The following is a 23513-nucleotide window of genomic DNA, read 5'->3' on the forward strand; positions in this document are numbered from 1 at the left end:
GCTGTGGGCTGCAGCGCACCTTCCCCACCCGGCGTGTTCTGGGGAGTTGGCAGGGCCCTCTGGCCCGTGGTGTGCTACTGTGCACCCAGGCACAGGCTCTAGGGGCTCCCAGTCTTCGGTCCCTTCAGAGAAGCTGATGATGGAGTTCTTGTTCACAGGCTCACAGAATGAACTTTGCAAACACTCAAGGTAGGAGAGCATGTGCGAGGTCTTTATTTAGAGATAAAGCAGAGGACACAGCTCCTGGCTTGCCCCTGCCCAGAGGGGACAAGATAGCCCCGGGGTGATGCACAGGGAATTTATAGGCAGGTGAGAGACAAAGGGCCAGGGATGCAGACCTGCTAAATGGTCCCCAAATGCTTATCATTGAAGAGACACTAAGTTTCTTATCAGTCTTCCAGATTATTTTCCTTACTTGCCATTATTACTTGTCTACATTGCATATCATTTGATTAGGGCTAGAGGAAGAAAACCAGCATCTGGGTAAAGTTAAAGAAAATAAGTCGGGACTTTTATCAAGCTAAGGTACATTTTACAATGACCTCATTTAATTGACACAATGAAGACATGGGCTATGCTGCGGTCTTTTCTTATGTGGGGGATATTCAAATATTTCAGGCCAAGTTACTCCTGGATTTTTAGTTTTAATTAATCTCACGCAAGAATGCTTATATTACTTTAGAGAATGAATGTGACTGACTTTGCTTACTTGTCTAATATGGAGTTTCAGTAGGGGTTTTATTCCGGAGGCCCTCGCCCTGCTCTGTCTGCACCCACGGTCCCTGCCTCACCAGCACCGAGGCTCCACGGCTTCCCTCCCCAGCTGCCATTCCCTCCTAGTTCCTCCTCCAGGCTTCCCTTCCACACTCCCCAAGCTCTCTGATCCCATGCTCGCACCCCTCTCCCCCCGCCCTCCCAGCCTTCTCCTTCCCCCACCCCTCCCCTGGGCTGGGACTCCTGTTAGGAGGGCGTTGTGCATTCTCCTCGGTTCTTGTCCCCGCAGCAGCAAAGAACTGAGGGGCAGAGACACAGCAGTCAAGTAAAGGTTTTATTTACAGAGAGAAAGTGCACACTCAGAGAGAGGGGAGTGTGGGCTACCTCAGAGAGGGAGGTGCACTGAAAGGGTGGGGGTCCCCCCTTGGAAGGATTTCTCAGGAATGTGACAAAGGGCTAGGGGTGTGGACCTGTGAAGTGGTCTCAAGATGAGACATGAAGTTTTTTATCAGTCCTCCCTCTGCTCGGATTCCCTCCAGGAGAGCAGCTTCCTGGCTGGGCAGCATATCAGTTAAGACTGCCCTCCCCGCCTCCAAGGTGGGCTGTTACTGTATGTTCGCTAAAGACTGTGTTAAGTGTGGATAAAATGAAAGTTCCTGTGGCCAGGATTCTCACCTGGGCCTAGTAGGCTAGCTCACCACTCATGTGGGCAATATGTTGCTATTGACTCTATAGAAAGAGCTCCCACCCAGTGCTCTGGGTGACACGGTGACACGGCTGCGAGGCTGTAGGAGAACAGAGCAGAGGCTGGAGTGGTGGCAGCGCTGAGGTCAGAGGCCCAGAGGATGGCTGTGTGGGATGGCTGTGTAGGCAGGGAGGCCCAGAGGCAGACACGGGCTTACTGTATGCAGACTCGCTCTGATTGGGTGGGATGTTAGTGATCGACCTGCCACTGTGGAAATAAAGTTGGGTATAACCCTTTCACCCCAAGAACGTTTTACTATCATTTCATTGGTCACATTGAATCCGTACTGAACTTGCCCAGGGTTGAAACCCTCTGGCAGGACATTACAAATCTTACTTCTTAACTTCCTGGGTTTTAAAATGCAATCTTAGCTTTAAGATAGAATCTTTCCTGTCTTTACCATGCAGTTTATGGCTGGGCTAGCTTGCTAAGTGAACTGTCCAGTCTGCAAATTACTTGATTAGGGGATGAAGGAGGAAAAACCGCATATAGGTAAAGTTAAAAAAAATCAGCTGGGCCTTTTAGGAGGCTCAAGTAAATCTTACACATGATTACAAACAATTAGCACAATAAAAACACGGACTACTTTCCTTCACCTGGGGAATATTACTGATCTCACTGTGTATAATGCTTAATACAGAGTTCTGATAGGGGCTTTCCTTGCACGTAGTCACACTGCTCTGACTGTAATTACCCTGCCTTGCTTTTTCCAGATGCCCCCACCCTATTGTGTCTAAGCCCAGGGTCCCTGTCTCAAGCTGAGCCTGGGCAGCGATGCAGCCATGGGAGGAGGAGACTTTGCTCGGAGATGGTGAAGATTCAGGCCTCTGCAGAGTCGGGGGGGTGGGGGTGAGGATCTGCGCCTCACCTCTGTTGGCCCCCAAGTTCTCTCCTGATGGCCCCTCTGCGACTGTGCCTGTCTTAGGTTGTTCCTCCCTTGAGGAATCTTACCCGTCTCTGGCTAGCCAGCCATCCTCCGGGGCCAATCAGGGCAAAGTGAGGCATGTCGGTGAGAGGCGACATCGGTTTTCTGTCTCCTTGGCTGCTTATGCCTCCGCGGCCTCCGTGCCCAGTACCTGCTTTAGGGATCCCTTGCCAGCCGGCACGGTCCCAGCTCAGGTAATATATTTTGAGGAACTCAGGCCATTTTTTATAACGTAAGATATTTCTTCCGAAACAACACTGTAGAGAAGTTTCAGAAAAAATTTGGTTTGAGAAGGAAGGAGAAAGATCACAGAACCAGCAAACAGGAAGAAAGGTGGTAAGATTGGAAAATCCTCAGGGCAAAACACTGGGCATAGCTGGGAGCTGTACCCTTCTCTCTTTAACTGAAGTTGTAGGTGATGTTGGGTGCTGAGGGAGGCAGACTTCTGAAGGGGGGTTTTCACCCTCATTTTGGGAGCTGACCGCTGTATGATGACGTCTGACCAGCTGTGTGGGGAGCCAGCGAGGACCTGTAACAGACACGACCTCGCCCCCAGATACGCACCGCTGCTGGCATCTAGTTCTTTGCCAGTTTAGGAGTAATAAACTATAAATAACAAAAGACTTGCCATTTACAATGGTTAAAGAGCTGAGGAGAAGTGGATCTACAATAAGACAGTGGATATAAGGATATTTGGAAATATCTGTAATGTAAAATACTGAATAAAGTTTAGCATTATTCCTTTGACAGTGCTTTCCAGGTAAATACAGCTGAGATAAATGTAAGCCAAATTAGCCAAATTTTCCCTAATGAGGAGAAAAAATTCCTCTGGCATGTTCCAGGGGGCCTCTGGAAAATAACAAGAGTTACTTAGAGGTAAGAGCACCTTTCTGAATTTGGTGTTGGTGAGACAAGGGACCGTGGGTTTAGGCAGAGTAGGGTGAGGGCCTCCAGAGAAAAAGCAGAGCAAGATCATTACAGTCAGAACAACGTAACAATGTGCGAAGGAGTCCCTAGCGAAACTCTGTGATAAGCATTACGCAGTCAGTCACACTAACTCTCCAGGGTGAAGATACCAGAGTAGAATATAGACATTCTTCCGTGAAATCAGTTCAAGCTCAAAAGGCCAGGAGCGACTCGGCCTGGAACGTCTGCGTGTTCTGCAGATGAAGAGTCTCTCAGCATAACCTGGGACTTCTCTGTATCAGTTAGATCATGACACTAAAATTTACCTTAGCTTGCCAAAAGGCCCAGCTTATTTGTCACTGTACCTATATGCTGTGTTTATTTCTCTGATCCTAACCAAGTAATCCGCAACCTGAGCAAAAGATTCATTTAGTAAACAAGCGCTATAAACATCTCAAAAAGTTAAGAAGTAAGATTCTTAACACACTTTAGCAAACAGGCAACCACCCAGCCCACCTTGGGCGCAGGCCAGGCGGTCTTAATTGACATGCTCGCAGAGGGACACTGCTATCCTGAGAAAGAATCACAGCAGCAAATTTCTTCTGTTACTCATCAAAAATGAGCATTCTGGGACCACTTAACAAGTCTGCACCTGTAGCCCTTTACCCCCATTCCTGAAAATCCTCAACTGCGCGTACATCCCCTAGACAACGAGCCAACCACGGACTCTCAGGTCCCCTGCTGGCGTGAGCTAGGAGCTCTGTCCTCTCACCTTGATTCTAAATTAAAGCCTTTAACCTTGTTCTCCTACCTTGAGTGTCTGCGAAGTTCATTCTTTGGCTCGATGAACAAGAACCCCGGCACCAAAGGCACCACGAAAAGGCAGGGACTCGTCCTCCCAGACTGGTCAAAAATTAGATACAGAGCAAAGAAAACTGAGTGTGATTACAGCGCTTTCTCAGTATGCAGAACTAACGGCCGCAGGAGGCTCACACTCCCACGAAAAGCCCGCCAACTGAATCACACCCAGTAAAATAATGAATACCCTCTGTGTGTTCCAGTTGTACTCTTCCTGTCTTCCTCCACCTCTAGTGGAAAGAGCCAAAGTGCGTATTCCCCTATCAGAGGAAGCAAAGCAGGGAATTTCACCTAAACTGAAGGAATCAAATCCCCAGGCACAGCCAAGCACCATGTCAAAGGTCACACCCCACATCTGGCCAAACAAAAATACTATTACTCTATTTGTAGCCCGAATGCATAACTGTAAAATCCAACAGCTACCAGCTGATGGAAGGCGGAAGGGGCATAAAATTCCAGTGTTTAAGCCAACACAGGCACACGGTCCTAGTGCCATTCCAGTTCGTATGCACAATAAACATGCTCCAACACGTCACTATGCTCCTGTCAGCGGCCAGGCGATGTAACTGGTGCAGCTCAGCTGGCTGCTAACTCGCTTCAGGCCAGAGTAACAGAATACCAGCCCGCGGGAACAGGGACACCACACCGGGAGAGGGGAGCCTCTGGGCAAAAGGCAGGTCACAGACGTGAAAGTATGCTTCATAAAATTCAATGTCATTTTTTAAAGTGAGTCCCTGAAAGTCCCAGGAAGCCACCCAGAAACAAGCTTAGTTAGGGCCCGTGACCCAGGGGTGTGGGCGGGGGTGTGGTGGTGTCCCCATTTCCAATCCCAGGGTGCATTCACACAGTTAAGGGGCACAAAGAACTCAGGGCAGGAACCTGCGGGTGCATTTCCTTAGATTCTGAAATACTGTCACACTTCATTTTCTCTCTCAGATTTCATTACTCCTCCTCCCAGACCTCTGCGAATGCTTATTTGAAACACAAATGGGGGCGGGCAGTGTTAACGAGGCCTAACTGGGGGCTCTGAGTGGCCAATTGCACAAGAATCCATCTCAGCTCCTGGTTTCTGAGGCTGTGTGTTTTCCTTTTTCTCTTCTGCTTTTACATACACACAGGTGCAAGTCATGGCTGGCCTAAGAACCAAAGCCAGCAGGGGCTTGTCTTTGCGTAAAGTATCTCCATAATTTTATCACAAGAAGTCAGTAGGATTTTTGGATGAATACAGTCAGCATCTGACAGAACCCAAGAACATGTCCACTATTCAGGGGAATCACACGGCACAATAACCATACGTCTCAGATTTTTTCCTTAAAACTGCAACTTAGAAAGCATGCAAGCTAAAGTTAAGGAATTCTGAAGCTGACTGACTGCCAACAGGCACCCTCCCGCGGTGTAAGGGGAAAAAAGCATTCAGCGTTAAGGCGGCATCATCCCTATCGATGTAACATTTTCTCCATTTTACTTTCTATTTTGTCCCCACGGAAGGTAGTAACTTACCCATTTCCCCCACCTCCCAGCAGGGTGTCTTATAACTAAAATTTTATAGCTATAAACATACTAGTCAAACAGCTTTTTACATTTCTTCAACACTTGTTATTTCTGAAAGGACTAACTGTGAATACATCAATGACTGTGCCTTTTGATACCCCACAATAGCTCTACCTGCCTTAGCCCTTCAGGACACCACGAGCTCCTCGTCAGAAACACTCCCAGTATTTTGAAAACATTCAGTGATGTCTGTCTGCTTGGTATCAACTTCGGGTTTAATCTGTACAAATCCAACGTCCTCTGCGTCTGCTGAAACATCCCCTTATAATCTTCATTCCCATACCGGGCTTAGTCCGTAAAGATGTATTACAATGTAGAAAGCTATCAAGCGTATCGAGTATTTAGCTATGCAACCTTAGACCCGACACGGAAATTTTAAACCATCTTTTAGAGCCAACATAACTTTCCATCAAAACTGCCCTGAATATATTTTAAGGTTGCTAACTTCAACTTCAGAATTCCTCATTTTCCAAAAACAGGAGAATTATGATCAATAACAATCTTTGTTTAAATCACTCTATTCCTAGGATGCTGGTCATGAAAGTTAAGTTTTAAACAGGCCAAGCAAAAAGCTAAATATTTTGTAAATGCCTACTATTCATATCAATTCATATTCATGCCAATTATGTAGCCTGTTCCATATATTACCAAATTCTGTATGTTAGTTTGTAATCCATTTCTTTTTTCACAAACACAAAGATACAATTTCACTGAAAAATTCGGTCTCTAATACACTATTATTTCCCTAATATGTGTAAAGTCCAAGTTCACTGTGACAATAACGTCCCCACCTATGCTTCGACTCTGTGTGTATTTCCTACATCTATCATTCAGTATTTCATACATACTTCCCTACCTGTACTTTGACTTACACATCACTCTGAGAAACTGATGCTTGCCCTATTTTCACACCTTTATGAATGCCAGCCCATCATTCCAAATTTTAAAAATAACACAGACTGAGAGATAGAAAGATGGATGTGCCGATGGACAGATGATCAATCAGGTATAATAACAATATGAAGTAGCAGAAACTAGGTGGTAGGCGTTGGAGTGTTCCATGTGGAATCCTGCCGATTTCACTGAGCATTTGAAAATGTTATGATGAAACCTTGGGAGAACAACCGCCCATTTGCAAGGCCCACCTTACCAGCCACCACAGGACCCCATTTTTCTCCAAGGCATTTAACCCTTCCTACGACCTATCAGTTGTTTATGTGTGCACAACTCATCTCCCGGCAGGATTCACGTTTGAATCATTTTTCTCTCATTCAATTCCATCTATTACATCATCTTGTACACAACGACCATTCAACACATGACAAAAAAAATACTTATGGAAAAAAAAATAGTCACTGTTTATTTTACTAATAAAATTGTTCTCACATAATACAGACAGCTATCATCTGCAATACATAGGAAACTGAACCAGAAAAAACCTGTCTGTATTCCGAGAAAAAAAATGGCCCAACCAAGTATTTGCAATCTAAGATGTTAGAATGATTCAGGGAAGTAGTGAGACGCTGTAGAGTCACTACAGGTTGTCTCCGTGTTGTATCGCCCTCCCCGCTCCCCACCCTGCATTATGTGTGCTGATCCCGATGCCCCTCATTCCCCTTCTCCGTCCCCACCCACACTCCCCAGTCCCTTTCCGTTTGGTAACTGTCAGTCCGTTCTTGGGTTCTGTGAGTCCGTTGTGGTTCCCTCAGTTTTTGCTTTGATCTTATGCCCCACAGATGAGAGAAATCATATGATACTTGTCTTTTTCCGCCAGGCTTATTTCCCCGAGCGTAATACCCTCTGGCTCCGTCCATGTTGTTGTAAATGGTAGGATTCGTTTTCTTCCTATGGCTGAATAATATTCCATTGTGTATATGCACCATCTCTTCTTTATTCATTCATCTACTGATGGACACTTAGGTTGTTTCCATTCCTTGGCTATTGTAAAGAACTCACGTGTTATTAAGTTACTTAATTTTCAAGTGCCTGGAGATTTTCTAGATATCTTTCTAAAGGAACAAAACAGGAGCCGACTAAAAGAACCCAAGCATGGACTGACAGTTACCAAACGGAGTGGGACTGGAGAGGTGGGTGGGAATGGAGAAATAAGGGGGAAAACGGGCATTATGATTAGCACACATAATATAGCGGGGGGACACGAGAAAGGCAGTAAATACAGAGAAGACAAGTAATTACTCTAGCATCTCACTACGCTGATGGACAGTGACTGTAATGGGGTGTGTGGGGAGACTTGATAATGGGGGGAATCTAGTAAGCACATTGTTGCTCATGTGACTGTGTACTAATGACACGGAAATAAATAAATAAACAAATAATAACACGTGGGTCATGTCAAGAAAAATTAGTAAGTACATGAAACAAAATGAGAGCTCCCACCTCACAGGTCTCGCGACCAATGAGCGTGCAGCTTCCCGCGCATCCCCGCCTCCGCGGGAAGGCCGCCGCGGCCAGTGAGCGGGGGGAACAAGGCTCAGGCCCTCCCCCGACTGACAGCACTGGAAGCCAATGAGGGAGCGGTTCGGCGGGGCAGGTAGCCACTGGGCGCGCGCGCAGGAAACGTCTCCGGCGGCTGCGTAGTAGCTGCAGGCGCCGAAGCGGCCGTTTGAAGAGTCAGTAGGTTTGCGAGCTCCGCCTGGCGGAGCTGCCCACGCTGTTCAGTCCGTGCTCCGGTCCGCCGTCCCGTCCGCGCAGCGAGTCCGGCGGAGCCCAGATGGTGGACCGCCGCTGTATTCGATGCGCCTTCCTCCCGGCGCGCAAGCCCAGGCGGCACCGGCGATCGGCCCGGACTTCGAGCCGCCGCCCCGGCCGGACCTGCGCTCGTCCAGCTCTGCCTCCTCCAGCCTTGCACCGTCGTACCTGCTGCGGAGCGTCCAGAGCGGGCCCCGCTTCAGGGATGAAGGCGACAGCGACGGCTCTGCGAGTCGGAAGGTACGCCGCCGCGGGCCCCGGAGGGGGCGCGTGGACCCCAGCCTCCGCCTGCGGGAGCGGCGGACCGGTGAGGGGGCGGCCGTGCGAGGGGCTCGGCGGGCCCGCAGGCCTCGCGGGGCCGGGGGCCGGCCGACGCGGGTGGTGGACTCGCGGGGCCCGGCGTGGGGCCCCGCCGCCGACGTGACACTGCCGCGCGGGCCGGGTTCGCAGGCGGAGGGGGCGGGCCGTGCCGCGCAGACGGGGAGGCCGGCGGGCGTCTTGCCCTGTGCGCCGTTTTCAGTCGGCGGCCTCGGGGGCGAGGGCCGGGCGAGCCGAGGGTCGGTGGGACCCGCGGACGGGCTGCGGGGGAGAGGCCGCCGGACGCAGCGCCTCCAGGATTAACAACTGTTTCCTGAGGCTCCTGTCGTCCCTGTCATTTGGGATTACCGGTGCCGTTTCCTTGCTGGTCATTGGTCTGTTCAGATTTTCTGTTTCTTCCTAGGTCACCCTTGGAAGGTTGCATTTTCCTAGAAAGCTGACCATTTCTTCTAGGTTGTCCTGTTTGTTACTATATAATTTTTCATAGTATTCTCTAATCTTCATATTTCAGTGGTGTCACTAGTGATTTTTCCTTTCTCATTTCCGATTCTGTTCATGTGCGTAGTCTCTTTTTTTGTTGATAAGTCTGGCTAGGAGTTTATCTATTTTGTTTATTTTCTCGAAGAACCAGTTCCTGCTTTCATTCATTCTGTTGTTTTATTCTTCTCAATTTTATTTATTTTTGCTCAAATCATTATTATGTCCCTCCTTCTCCTGACTTTGGGCTTCATTTGTTCATCTTTTTCTAGTTCAGTTAATTGTGAGTTTATACTGTTCATATGGGATTGTTGTTCTTTCTTGAGGTACGCCTACTTCCTTCTTACCACCGCTTTCGCTGAGTCCCACAGATTTTGCGTTGTGTGAATTATTGTGATTATTTCTATCCATGTATTGCTTGATCTCTGTTTTTATTTGGTCATTGATCTACTGGTCATTTAGGAGCATGTTGTTAAGCCTCCATGTGATTGTAGGCCATTTCGTCATCTTTGTGTATTTCATTTCTAGTTTCATACCCTTGTGGTCTGAGAAGCTGGTTGGTACAATTTCAATCTTTTCGAATTTTCTTAGGCTCTTTTTGTGGCCTAGTATATGATCTATTCTTGAAAATCTTCCATGTGCACTTGAGAAGAATGTGTATCCTGCTGCTTTTGAGTGGAGAGTTCTGTAGATGTGTAAGGTCCATCTGTTGTAATGTGTTGTTCACTGCCTCTGTGTCCTTATTTTCTGTCTGGTTGATCTGTTCTTTGGAGTGAGTGGAGTGTTGAGGTCCCCTAAAATGAATGCATTGCATTCTATTTCCCCTTTCAATTCTGTTAGTATTTGTTTCACATATGTAGGTGCTCCTCTGTTGGGTGCCTAGATATTTATAATGGTTATATCCTCTTGTTGGATTGACCCCCTTTTATCATTACATAATATCCGTCCTTGTCTCTTGTGACTTTCTTTGTTCTAAAGTCTATTTTGCTCAATACAAGTACTGCAACACCTGCTTTTTTCTCCCTATTAGTTGCATGAAATATCTTTTTCCATCCCTTCACTCTTAGTCTGTGTATGTCTTTGGGTTTGAAGTGAGTCTCTTGTAGACAGTATATACATGGGTCTTATTTTTTATCCATTCAGTGACTGTGTGTTTTGATTGGTGTATTCAGACCATTTACATTTAGGCTGATTATCGATAGGTATATACTTACTGCCATTGCAGGCTTTAGTTCGTGGTTACCAAAAGGTAAAGGGTACCTTCCTTACTACCTAAGAATCTAGCTTAACTCACTTAAGTATGCTATTACAAAGACAATCTAAAGGTTGTTTTTTTTTTCCCCTCCTCATTCTTTGTATACTAGGTATGGTATTCTGTACTCTTTGTATGTCCCTCTTTATTACCTCTGGTGACAGCTATTTAACCTTAGGAACACTTCCATCTATAGCAGTCCCTGCAAAATACACTGTAGAGATGGGTGGTGCGAGCTAAATTTTCTCAGCTTTTGCTTGTCTGGAAATTGTTTAATCCCTCCTTAAAATTTAAATGATAATAGTTTCTATTTTTATTTTTTATTCAGTTGTTATAATTTTTTGTATGATTAATCTACAATTACATGAGCAACATTATGTTTACTAGACTCCCTCGATCGTCAAGTGACCCCCACTTACCGTTTATAATCAGTGTCGATCAGTGTAGTAACATGCTATAGAATCACTACTTGTCTTGTCTGTGTTGTACAGCCCACCTAATGCCCCCCCCCGACATTATGTCTCCTAAAAGCAATGCCCCTTTTTTCCTGCTTAACCCTCCCTTCCCACAACCATCCTCCCCAGTCCCTTTCCCTTTGGTAACTGTTAGTCCATTCTTGGTCTCTGTGATTCTGCTGCTGTTTTGTTCCTTCAGTTTTTCTTTTGTTCTTATACTCCACATATGAGTGAAATCATTTGGTGCTTGCCTCTCTCTGACTGGCTTATTTCACTGAGCATAATACCCTCTAGCTCCATCCATGTTGTTGTAAAGGGCAGGATTTGTTTTCTTCTTATGGCTGGATAATATTCCATTGTGTATATGTACCGCATGTTCTTTAGCCGTTCATCTACTGATGGACACTTAGGTTGCTTCCATTTCTTGGCTATTGTAAATAGTGCTGTGATAAACATAGGGGTGCATCTGTCTTTTTCAAACTGGGCTGCTGCATTCTTAGGGTAAATTCCTAGAGGTGGATTGTTGAGTATTTATGCATGTATGTTTGTCAGCGATATTGTTCTGTAACTTTCTTTTTTTGTGGTGTCTTTGCCTGGTTTTGGTATTAAGGTGATGCTGGCCTCATAGAATGAGTTTGGAAGTATTGCTGGTTCTTCTACTTTTTGGAAAAGTTTAAGGACGATGACTATTAGATCTTCAGTACATGTTTGATTAAAGTCAGCAGTGCAGTCATCTGGTTCAGGTGTTTTCTTCTTAGGTAGTTTTTTGATTACCAGTTCAATTTTGTTCCTAGTCATTGGTCTGTTCAGATTTTCTGTTCTTTCTGGGTTAGCCTTGGAGGGTTGCATTTTTCTAGAAAGTTGTCCATTTCTTGTAGGTTATCCAGTGTGTTGGCATATAATTTTTCATGGTATTCTCTCCTAATTCTTTGTGTTTCTGTAGTGATTTTTCCTTTCTCATTTCTGATTCTGTTTGTGTGTGCAGGCTCTCTTTTTTTCTTGATTAGTCTGGCTAGGGGTTTATCAATTTTGTATATTTTCTCGAAGAATCAGCTTCTGCTTTCATCGATTCTTTGTATTGTTTCATTCTCCTCAGTTTTATTTATTTCTGGTCCAATCTTTATTGTGTTCCTCCACCTGCTGACTATGGGCCCCATTTGCTCTTCTTTTTCTTGTTGTGATAGTTTTCAGTTTAGACTGTTCATATGGGATTGTTCTTCTCTCCTGAGGGAGACCTGTATTGCAATATACTTCCCTCTTAGCACCGCCTTGTCTGTGTCCCACCAATTTTGCGTAGTTCAATTTTTATTGTTGTCATTTGTCTCCATATATTGCTTGATCTCTGTTTTTATTCGGTCATTGATCCGTTGGTTGTTTAGGAGCATGTTGTGAATCCGCCATGCGGTGGTAGGCTTTTTCATTTTATTTGCGTGATTTATTTCTAGTTTCATACCCTTGTGGTGTGAGAAGCTGCATCGTTTTTGGGGGCTCGTCCGGGATAACTTCGGAGGTGAGTATAGGCATCCGAGCCTGCCTTTTCTTTCACTGTCCTTATAGAAGGAAGCCATCTATGGACCACAACATCGGGCGCTCGTCAGCCACTTAAGTGGGACTAGCCCGGCTGCCGATCTGAAAGTCTCGAGCGCCAGGTTCCCCTGCGTCTCCCTCAGTGGATCCCCCGTCTCCCTTGGGAGCCGGGAAAGTCACCTGAGTGGAGGCCAGGATTCCCCTTCAGAGGCATCTCCCTGGATGCGAGGGACTGAGGAAGGCCGTGGGCACCTGCGAGAGTCTAGGCTGAGGATGCACTTCAGCGGCTTCTCAAAGGCCCGCGTGTCTGGAATCAGACCCCGACAGCCCGACTGGGTATCCACGAGGAGTGTCTCTCTTTCTGTCTGCCTGACTTCCAGCCTGCTTCTCCGGGCCGCCCCAGCCTCTGGGTGAGGCAAGGGTGCTGTTTACTTCCTTTACTCACTCGATGTGTGCCTCTAACTTCGTCAGTGCCACGGACCCCGATGCTCAGCACCGCAAGGTAGGAGATCCATGTAGGGTGGGCTTTCCGGACTGGGGTTCCCTTCAAGGCAGTGAGGGATCTTCTGTCATTGTAAGGCGCGAGGAATAAGGCCCAGGGTGACCCTTTCTCTGTGTCCTGCTTCAGACCCACGGCAGATGCAGCTGGCTCCACAGACACGGGGAGGGCCGGCATGGTGGCTAGAGCCCGTCCAGGAGCTCCCTGAGACCCCTGTGCTGGAGCGACAGCCGGTGTCACCTGCATCAGCCCCTGCAGAGCCAGAGGATGTCCCAGCAGTGGCCTTAGCCCCCCTGGCAGGCCCTGAGCTGGAGCCCCAGGAGCCCACAGCAGAGCCTAGCAGGTCAGTCATCTTTGGAATCCCATGGGCGGCCTGACAACTGGGGACTTCCTATTCGGGAGGATGGGAGAGGATGGGGTCCCAGGACAAACACGCAGGGTCAGGAAGGAGGACGGGCAGGTGCCTGGACAGGCAGGGGAGGGCACAGTTGCCAGGCCCACACAAGGGTGGACCCGGAGGGCAGTGTGGCTGGAAGGACCAGGCTTCTCACTCTGCCACCCCCCGGCCTTACCCCAGCCCCAGGATTGGATGGGCTAGGCGCCTTGCCTGGGAGCCCGAGCATGTGCCCTGCGCCATCGATGCCAGCCAGCTTTCATCCACCCTGGTGGGCTGAGTCCTCCACCACTTGGTCCAGGAGGAGCACTTGGGGCCCACGGTGGCAGAGTTGGAAGGTGAGGGGCTGCGGCCAGAGGACCATGTAGGGTGGGCTTCCCGGACTGGGGTTCCCTTCAAGGCAGTGTGGGCTCTTCTGTGATTATAAGGCGCGGGGAATCAGCCCCGGGGTGACCCTTTCTCTGTGTCCTCGTCCAGACCTACGGCAGATGCACCTGGCTCCAGAGACACGGGGAGGGCCGACTTCATGGCTAGAGCCCGTCCAGGAGCTCCCTGAGACCCCTGTGCTGGAGCGACGGCCAGTGTCACCTGCTTCAGCCCCTGCAGAGCCGGAGGATGTCCCAGCAGAGGCCTCAGCCCAGGGGCCAGGCCCTGAACTGGAGCCCCATGAGCCTTCGGGCCTGGGGCCCAGGGCACTCGCTAGAATGGCACCAGGCGTGGCAGAGCCAGTTCCAGATCCAGAGCCCACCAGCCCCAGTGCTGCGAGCCCCTGGGATATTACAGGAGTGGTCTCAGGCCCCGAACTGGAGCCCCATGAGTCCTCGGGCACGGGGCCCATGGCACCTGCAGGAATGGCACAGGGCCGGGCAGAGCCACAGGTGGTCCTGGAGCCCACCAGCCCCTGTACCGTGAGCACCCGGGATTTGCCGAAGGAGGAGGAGCAGACCATCCTGGCATTTGCCCCACGCCTGGTGGCCGAGCAGCTGACCCTGATGTGTGCGGTGAGCGGAGCAGGATCTCAGGGTCGGGGGTGGGCTTTCCCTGTGTCACGGGCTGCCCCAGACCTGCCATTCCGACGTGGACTCCTGTGATCTGGGCACATGTCCCAGCTTCCCCACGGATTCAGCATGTGCCCTGGGAGACTCTCCTCACCCCTATGCCCTTACTGACCACATGGGGACAGTATGGCTGGCCCTTAGGGATCCTTACAGACCAATGAGAAGGAGCGGAGGGAAGGTGTGCAGAGCCTGGCTGGGCTGGGAGGGGCAGGGCAGGGGAGGGGTGCTCAGGGAGGTGCTGCCAGGGCCTTAGGTCCTCGGGCCATTGGCCTGGCAGGCTCCTATGGCCTCCGCACTTCAGAGGCCCCTGCCATGGACCTGACTGCGTGGGAGACACAGACACCAACAAAGGCCCTGGGTGGAGTTGTTTCAGGGGAAACTGCACCTGAGTGGGGATCGGGATCCACGGGGTGGCAGCATGAGAGGCAGATGCCCCAGGATGGCAGGGTGAGCCGCCTTGTGCCTCAGGGAAGACGTGAGTGAGGGTGCCTGTGAGCAAAGCCCCTCTGTGTCCCATCACTCTGGGGTCCTGTGCATCTGGTCCTGGGCGCCTCAGTGGACGGGGTCTGAAGTCTGGATGGCCACAAGGCTCACAGCACATCCCCAGCTGCCTGTGCCCCAGCTCTGACCAGTGACCCAGCCTGGGAACAGGGGCACCAGGGGCACAGCTGGATGACACCTCTTGTCATCCCCAGGAGCTGTACAGTAGGGTTGAACGTGGTGAATGCAAGGTCTATGTAGAGAGACATCCACTGAGGGAATCCATTGTACTCCTGAACCCCAACATCCTTAACGTCATCAAGCACTTTGGTACCACGTTTCATTTTGTCATCTCCTCCTGCCTCGGGGGCCCGAGCACGACAGCCCAGGACAGGGCCCGAGTGGTGGAGTTCTGGATCCAGGTGGCCAAGGTCTGTCATGGGACGGCCCCCGGGGTCCCCTCCTTTGCCAGCTCTCAGGATGGGTGCCTGTGGACCTGGACTAGCAGGCCCCGGGGGTGGGACAGCCATCCCTGGACCCTTCCTTGGGTTGAGCCACAGTCCTCCACCCAGGAGGGCTGCTCAGCAGGTACCAGGTGTGCTGGGCTCCCTGGGTGTCTATCTTCCTAAGGACAGGAGTTCATAGGGGGATAGAGCAGAGAAGCAGGCCACGCTCTCAGCTCTGTCTTCCCTCCCAGGAGTGTCTGGCTCTCAGAAATTTCGGGTCCTTCCGTGCCATCATCGTCGCCCTGCAGCACCCTCATGTACGTCGCCTGGAGAACACCTGGGGACATGTTTCCTGGTGGGTAGTCCTGTCCCTGGGACCGGGGCACCTGAGTGGACAGGGACACGCCTACATCTTGCGGTGTCCCTCAGTGTGCTGAGACTTCCTGGGAGGTGGCAGAGCATAGGGGCGGGGATGGCGGGCTCTTCTGGCTCCCTGTGGGTTAGGCCAGGGGTACCCGTGCAGGAATCAGTTTCCTCCAATGTCAGGTGTGGGGTGAAGCCCATTGGAGATCTGGAGCTTGTGCTCTGCAGCAGGAGGTCTCTGCCCCAAGGACAGCGACCTGGCCCAAAGCAGATTCGCCCCCGGGAGAACAGGGAATGGAGGCCCTGGGTGGAAACATGAAGCCCCCTCTGCAGGCCACAGATTTCCAGGGCTCAGGGCCGTGGTGGGAAGCCTCCTGTGGGGTAGTGGGCCTTCTAGGATCCCTGGGAAAAGGGGTCGGCCCCGAGACTCTCCGCCTGCTGGCCGCATGTGTCCCTCCTCCTCTCCCCTCCCCGTAGGAAGAGCTCCTGGATCTACAGAAAACTTAAAAAGAGGAACAAGGGGCTTAAAGGGAAGCAGCTCCTCGAGGTAAATGGGGGCTGGATGTCTGGAAGGGAGGGGTTCTTGGGGCAAATCCTCTGCTGCGCTGCGGCACAGCTTTGGGAAAGACTCGAGGAGTGCGGGGTGTGCAGGGGAAGTTGATAGGGAAAGTAGGGTCCCCCAGGCCCATGAGGGCCTCGTCTGTCTCCCTCCCTTGTTCTACTTGACTGCGGGCCTGACATCCACTGAGGACCCAGGGGACAGTCCCCCGGTCAGGGCTGGGGCTGGTGTGGCGTCGGCAGCAGGGTTGGGGCCTGTGGCTGAGCAAGGTCGGCTTCTCCCCTGGGTCCCCTGAGCCTGTCATGACCCCTCTGTGGCCTCAGGCTCCCCATGTGTACATGGAGGGTTGCCGTCAGCCTGGCGGGCGGGCCTCCCAGGTGAGCAAGGGTTCAGAGACCACAAGAAGTGCTTCAGCTTTGTGCACCCCCCTGGTCATGTGAGGGGAGCCGTGCTGATTGCCGGGTGACAGTGAGTGCTCAGGGCACCCTGGGAGGCAGAGGGGCCTCCCCTGACCCTCTCATGGCGGTGTCCATGGCCCAAGGACCCGCATGAGTATGAGTGTGTGCCGGAGGTGGGGTTGCTCTGGGCTGAGAGCCTGCTGGAGGTGGGGATACCGTAGGTGCCAGGGGGCTCGGGCAAGGCATCCATCCACCACGGTCTGGCTGTGGGAGGCACGTGGGAGGGGAGCATGAGCACCTGAGTGTCGTGCACCTTGCAGGACGCGAGGGCCATAGTGAGGAAATGGCACCAGTCCCCCAGGGCATCCCAGGATATGAAGAAGCAGGTGAGAGTGGGGTGGCCAGGGTCAGGGCGGTGGGGTGACCTTGCACCTGCTCCTGGTCCCACCAGCTCTGAACTGCCAGCTCTGGTGTGACCAGAAGGGGGGCGAGAGCAGCTGGGTACAGGGGGAAGTTGGAGGACAGGTGCCGGGCCCACAGGTCCTGGGAATGGCCAAAAGCCAGCCCTGGGAGGGCCCGGGAGGGGAGAGCAGGGCGAAGGGAAGGGGGGAGGCCGCACAGGGTGGTCCAAGGGAGCTGGGGGCTGCGGGTGTGGGGTTCAGGGGAGGCTCTGTGGGCGCCCCTGAGGCAGGTGGGGACTCATCACCTCCCCACCCCGGTCGCACAGGGCATGATCCCGCCGCTCGCACTGATCCTGTACGATGCCTTAGAGAAACAACAGGAACATCATGTGGATGTGAGTGACCCGGCAGGGCTCAGGGGGGCAGGATGGTGGGGTTTAGCGAGGAGAGAGCCCCCAGTGAGCCCGAACCTCTCCGCACCAGTCACCCCCTCCTGAGTCCCCCCTCTACCCCAGGACCTGGGCTTCTTGGAGAGGACTGCCAGAAGGGCCCACCTAAGCCCCGGTCCTGGCCCCAGGGCAGGCGGGGCTGAGGGCTCCAGGGGGAAGCCTGTGGGCAGGACTGGTCTCCCCGTCAGGCCCTGCCCAGGGGGAGGGATGCTGCTCCTTCAGAGCAGGAAGCACATCGGGGGCTGGCAGTGCCTTCCCGCCTGAGGCCTCAGCTCCCCAATGCAGTTCCCGCTTCTCGGTAGCCCCGAGCCCAGGCCAGGCCCGGGTGCTGTTTCTGGGCAGGCCTGCCCCTTGGAGAGCCCTGGCGGTCCTCCACCTTGAGAAAGGGTGGGGACGTACCGGCCTCATTCTGGGCTCAGGGGGCTGTTTCAATGTACTTTTGCCACCTTGCTGCCTTCCAGGGTGATGGTATAAAATAGAGAGTTGAGTGCCCAGTCATGAAAGGTGAGGGATGTAGTCAAGACCCCCTGGACAGGACCTTGTCTGGGCCATCCCCTGGGTCTAACGTGTGTTGAGAGTTAAGACACGGAGAGCTCAGGAGACTAAAGGCTTTGTAAGGTGGGGGATTGGGAGGCATCAAGGCCACCTTCCTGGAGGAGGAGCTGGAGACCCAACAGTGGGAACAGGCAAGGCTGGATGGCATTGGAAGGAAGGCAGGTTTCTGTGAGCATAGATTTGGGATCATCCCAGTGCCCCACTCCTCACCCCCCTCCTCGTCTGCATCCTGTCCTTCCTCTGCCCCAGGTCACTGACTTTGTAGTGGAGCTCCTCACATACAAGTTCCTGGCCAGGCAGTATGACCTGGAGCCCAAGGAGCACTTCCTGTCCTTTTTCCGGAGAGTGAAGCTCCTGCATGAGGACCAGAGGTGAGGCTGCCAGGAGTGGGGTGTGGGCTGTATCTGCCGGCAGGCTCTGGGGGAAGGGTCCCCTGCCATGGGGCTCCAGGGGCTCACAGGTGTCCCTCTGTCCTGCAGCTACGGCCTGTCCTGCCAGCTGGAGCCCCCAGGTCAGAGGGCAGGCAGAAAAGGACTGTTTAAGTGCTTCAGGTCCCTCAGGATTTAAACTTATGGGCCAGGGCCAGGTGAGTTTCTGGGCTGGGGCAATCAGCAGGGGGTGGGCTGTTCCCCAGCCTCAGGGAAGCTTTGGGCCATGCACGGTGTGGGGGCGTCCTAAAGACCGGTGCGGCTGCAATCCCGCTCCACTGCCGATCGGTTGTGCCAGACTGAAGGGTGGTTCCCGGCCCCCTCTGGGACCCAGTTTCCTCCTCTGTGAGTAGGTGACGCTCAGAAGCCTTCCCGTAACAGGGACTCCCTGGGTGCTGGTGATTGACAGGACCCTCTGCACAGGGCCTGGAGCCCAGAGGGCAGTGGGGATGGGGTGGAAGCAGGATAATGGGGGGAACCCGGGATAACCTGTCTCTTCTGCTCACCCGCGTGGCCCTGTAGCTGCTGTCATCGGGCCCTCGGCCCTGCTGGTGTCCTGGCTGCATGTGGAGGAGACCTTCTTCCCCTTCGGGCAGGCGGCACCTGGCGCCCCAGGACCCCAGCCTGCCTGCTGCTCCTCCTCCTCCCGCTGCTCATCCCGAGCCTCTGCCGGGGCAGCTGCTCTGGCACCTCCTCCGTCGGCAGACTCGGGCAGCTCCCCAGGCTGCCGCTGCATCCTCAAGGACCCGTATGTAGCTGCGGCGCACCTGGCCACCTTCGTGCTGTGTCGTCCCCTCTGCTTCTGGCCCGTTGGACAGAGGTGAGCCGCCCCACCGTGTGGAGGATGTTCCCCTTCGTACAGGTGGCCTCCCGCCATGACACCAACTTGTCCCTGGGCGCCGTCAGCCACTGAGTCATAGCCACAGGGTTCCAGGAACAGGTGGGTGTTGTTCTCACGAGGCCCGGCCTTTCCCAGGATGGAAATAGACTCAGCGCAGTGCTGCGAGGGACCATGGCCTCCTGATGCCCAGCGGAGGCATCCGAGGATGCAGGGGTGGCCGACTGTCACAGGGTACCGGGACTTGCTTACAGGGGAGCTCCCTGTACAACTTCCTCCCCTCATCCCTGAGAAATAGCCTCCCCAGGTGCAGTGTGCTCTGGGTGTTGTCTCTGAGGTTTATGGTTCCTGGGGGTTGGGGTCATCCCTGTGCAGAATATAATAAATGCTGAACGGATTGCCACCACACTGCTCTTTCTTCTGAAAGCTCTGCCCCTCCTGCGGACATCCTGTGCCCCAGCCCACCCCACCCCAGCCTCAAACTCTCTGACGCATGGGGGCCCTGACCTCTGCCAGGTTGTCCTCCATGCTCTGTCCTCCCCCCATAAGGTGCTGAGGAAGAACAGGGCGCTCCAAGCCCCAGGCTGGCACAACTCAGCAACACGGGGGAGGGCTGTTCAAACAGAAACTGAACCTTATTTCCTGTCACCTGTAGATTATGATCAGACACCAAATCTTGTTCATTAGAAACCCCAGGGTGTCTCTTCACATCTTGAACACCACTGCAGATGTACCCAAGTAGATCCCAGGGCTGCAGTGCGCCAGTCTAGCACTGTCCCATTTAATGAGGCACAGCTGCTCCACACATTCCAGAAAATTCCTTTGCGAAAAACTTTGAACTTGGTCTCTCAAAGCACCTCCAAGAGGTGCATGCCTTCCACTGGGGGGGCTTTGTCTGAGCCCACTTTCTCCATGCTTTACACCTCAGAGCACCCCCCAAAGCTCCCGGGTTCCCAGTCCTCCCCCATAGTGCCCCTCAGCCTCCCATCCCCAAACCAGGCTGGTCTGAGTCCCCTGGTGTCCTCCTCCTGGGTCCTGGCTGAGTGGCCTGATGTCTGTGACAAATGGCTGGGGAGGCTGAGCCGAGGCACTTGGCTCTGAATCTCCCCACACGCTCCCCCAGGACTCTCAGGATGTGTTCACCCTCCCAGGAGGGGAGGCCTGGCCTGGAGGAGAGCTCCAGGATCAGCACAAACACCCCCTTGGGGGGTTCCAGGAGGGAGAGACTCTCCAGGCCTTATGCTGCAGGTGGAGCCCCAGATTGGGACTGGGGAAGCAGACGTGGGCCCTCCTGACAGCCTCAGGTGACCAGGTGACAGGAGGTAAAATCTGGACACGCAGGCCACCCCTACCTCCTTCCCCTGGCCCTGCGCACAGCACCCTCAGAGCCATCTGCCTACATGGTGGTCCCAGGGATGACCTCAGGCTCCCCAGCCACATAGGGAGGTAGGTTTGGGCAGGAGAAGGGCAGGCGGGTACCTGGCAGGGCTGTGGCACAGGTCAGACCTGTCATCCTGCACGGCCCACCAGTCTCAAGCTGACACAGAAGAGCTTCTGGGCCCTAAAACAAAGCAGCAGCCCTGGGCCTGCTGGGTGGTCACTGGACCAGCGGTCCATCCTCCCCCGGTGTGTGCAGGGGCCGCAAGCGCAACACAGCCTGGGCTGCTGGTGCTGGGACACCAGGCTCACATGGCTGTGGGCTGCAGCGCACCTTCCCCACCCGGCGTGTTCTGGGGAGTTGGCAGGGCCCTCTGGCCCGTGGTGTGCTACTGTGCACCCAGGCACAGGCTCTAGGGGCTCCCAGTCTTCGGTCCCTTCAGAGAAGCTGATGATGGAGTTCTTGTTCACAGGCTCACAGAATGAACTTTGCAAACACTCAAGGTAGGAGAGCATGTGCGAGGTCTTTATTTAGAGATAAAGCAGAGGACACAGCTCCTGGCTTGCCCCTGCCCAGAGGGGACAAGATAGCCCCGGGGTGATGCACAGGGAATTTATAGGCAGGTGAGAGACAAAGGGCCAGGGATGCAGACCTGCTAAATGGTCCCCAAATGCTTATCATTGAAGAGACACTAAGTTTCTTATCAGTCTTCCAGATTATTTTCCTTACTTGCCATTATTACTTGTCTACATTGCATATCATTTGATTAGGGCTAGAGGAAGAAAACCAGCATCTGGGTAAAGTTAAAGAAAATAAGTCGGGACTTTTATCAAGCTAAGGTACATTTTACAATGACCTCATTTAATTGACACAATGAAGACATGGGCTATGCTGCGGTCTTTTCTTATGTGGGGGATATTCAAATATTTCAGGCCAAGTTACTCCTGGATTTTTAGTTTTAATTAATCTCACGCAAGAATGCTTATATTACTTTAGAGAATGAATGTGACTGACTTTGCTTACTTGTCTAATATGGAGTTTCAGTAGGGGTTTTATTCCGGAGGCCCTCGCCCTGCTCTGTCTGCACCCACGGTCCCTGCCTCACCAGCACCGAGGCTCCACGGCTTCCCTCCCCAGCTGCCATTCCCTCCTAGTTCCTCCTCCAGGCTTCCCTTCCACACTCCCCAAGCTCTCTGATCCCATGCTCGCACCCCTCTCCCCCCGCCCTCCCAGCCTTCTCCTTCCCCCACCCCTCCCCTGGGCTGGGACTCCTGTTAGGAGGGCGTTGTGCATTCTCCTCGGTTCTTGTCCCCGCAGCAGCAAAGAACTGAGGGGCAGAGACACAGCAGTCAAGTAAAGGTTTTATTTACAGAGAGAAAGTGCACACTCAGAGAGAGGGGAGTGTGGGCTACCTCAGAGAGGGAGGTGCACTGAAAGGGTGGGGGTCCCCCCTTGGAAGGATTTCTCAGGAATGTGACAAAGGGCTAGGGGTGTGGACCTGTGAAGTGGTCTCAAGATGAGACATGAAGTTTTTTATCAGTCCTCCCTCTGCTCGGATTCCCTCCAGGAGAGCAGCTTCCTGGCTGGGCAGCATATCAGTTAAGACTGCCCTCCCCGCCTCCAAGGTGGGCTGTTACTGTATGTTCGCTAAAGACTGTGTTAAGTGTGGATAAAATGAAAGTTCCTGTGGCCAGGATTCTCACCTGGGCCTAGTAGGCTAGCTCACCACTCATGTGGGCAATATGTTGCTATTGACTCTATAGAAAGAGCTCCCACCCAGTGCTCTGGGTGACACGGTGACACGGCTGCGAGGCTGTAGGAGAACAGAGCAGAGGCTGGAGTGGTGGCAGCGCTGAGGTCAGAGGCCCAGAGGATGGCTGTGTGGGATGGCTGTGTAGGCAGGGAGGCCCAGAGGCAGACACGGGCTTACTGTATGCAGACTCGCTCTGATTGGGTGGGATGTTAGTGATCGACCTGCCACTGTGGAAATAAAGTTGGGTATAACCCTTTCACCCCAAGAACGTTTTACTATCATTTCATTGGTCACATTGAATCCGTACTGAACTTGCCCAGGGTTGAAACCCTCTGGCAGGACATTACAAATCTTACTTCTTAACTTCCTGGGTTTTAAAATGCAATCTTAGCTTTAAGATAGAATCTTTCCTGTCTTTACCATGCAGTTTATGGCTGGGCTAGCTTGCTAAGTGAACTGTCCAGTCTGCAAATTACTTGATTAGGGGATGAAGGAGGAAAAACCGCATATAGGTAAAGTTAAAAAAAATCAGCTGGGCCTTTTAGGAGGCTCAAGTAAATCTTACACATGATTACAAACAATTAGCACAATAAAAACACGGACTACTTTCCTTCACCTGGGGAATATTACTGATCTCACTGTGTATAATGCTTAATACAGAGTTCTGATAGGGGCTTTCCTTGCACGTAGTCACACTGCTCTGACTGTAATTACCCTGCCTTGCTTTTTCCAGATGCCCCCACCCTATTGTGTCTAAGCCCAGGGTCCCTGTCTCAAGCTGAGCCTGGGCAGCGATGCAGCCATGGGAGGAGGAGACTTTGCTCGGAGATGGTGAAGATTCAGGCCTCTGCAGAGTCGGGGGGGTGGGGGTGAGGATCTGCGCCTCACCTCTGTTGGCCCCCAAGTTCTCTCCTGATGGCCCCTCTGCGACTGTGCCTGTCTTAGGTTGTTCCTCCCTTGAGGAATCTTACCCGTCTCTGGCTAGCCAGCCATCCTCCGGGGCCAATCAGGGCAAAGTGAGGCATGTCGGTGAGAGGCGACATCGGTTTTCTGTCTCCTTGGCTGCTTATGCCTCCG

The 23513-nt window shown here is 52.5% G+C and overlaps 1 protein-coding gene across 5 annotated transcripts; it reads left to right on the plus strand.

The window, feature by feature from the left end:
• Window positions 1-8513: 8513 nt before the first annotated feature.
• On the plus strand, window positions 8514-19727 carry LOC140845800 (ral-GDS-related protein-like). 5 transcript variants are annotated; one of them, XM_073220883.1, is made up of 13 exons: window positions 8514-8648; window positions 12356-12420; window positions 13066-13279; window positions 13514-13668; window positions 13808-14331; window positions 15084-15299; window positions 15566-15669; window positions 16155-16224; window positions 16955-17020; window positions 17362-17430; window positions 18289-18410; window positions 18519-18625; window positions 18990-19727. In XM_073220883.1, exons 5-12 carry the CDS (start codon window positions 13819-13821, stop codon window positions 18604-18606), a joined length of 1248 nt encoding a protein of 415 aa, XP_073076984.1. In that variant the 5' UTR covers window positions 8514-8648; window positions 12356-12420; window positions 13066-13279; window positions 13514-13668; window positions 13808-13818; the 3' UTR covers window positions 18607-18625; window positions 18990-19727. The 5 variants fall into 5 exon arrangements, 4 of the variants coding, with proteins under 4 accessions (XP_073076984.1, XP_073076983.1, XP_073076986.1 ...); XM_073220882.1 differs by lacking the exon at window positions 8514-8648 and having other exon boundaries at window positions 9679-12420; XR_012124710.1 differs by lacking the exons at window positions 8514-8648; window positions 12356-12420 and having other exon boundaries at window positions 12465-13279; window positions 18990-19287; window positions 19444-19727.
• The last annotated feature ends 3786 nt before the right edge of the window (window positions 19728-23513 follow it).

Source organism: Manis javanica, chromosome 13 (assembly GCF_040802235.1).
Source record: "Manis javanica isolate MJ-LG chromosome 13, MJ_LKY, whole genome shotgun sequence".
NCBI lineage: Eukaryota > Metazoa > Chordata > Mammalia > Pholidota > Manidae > Manis > Manis javanica.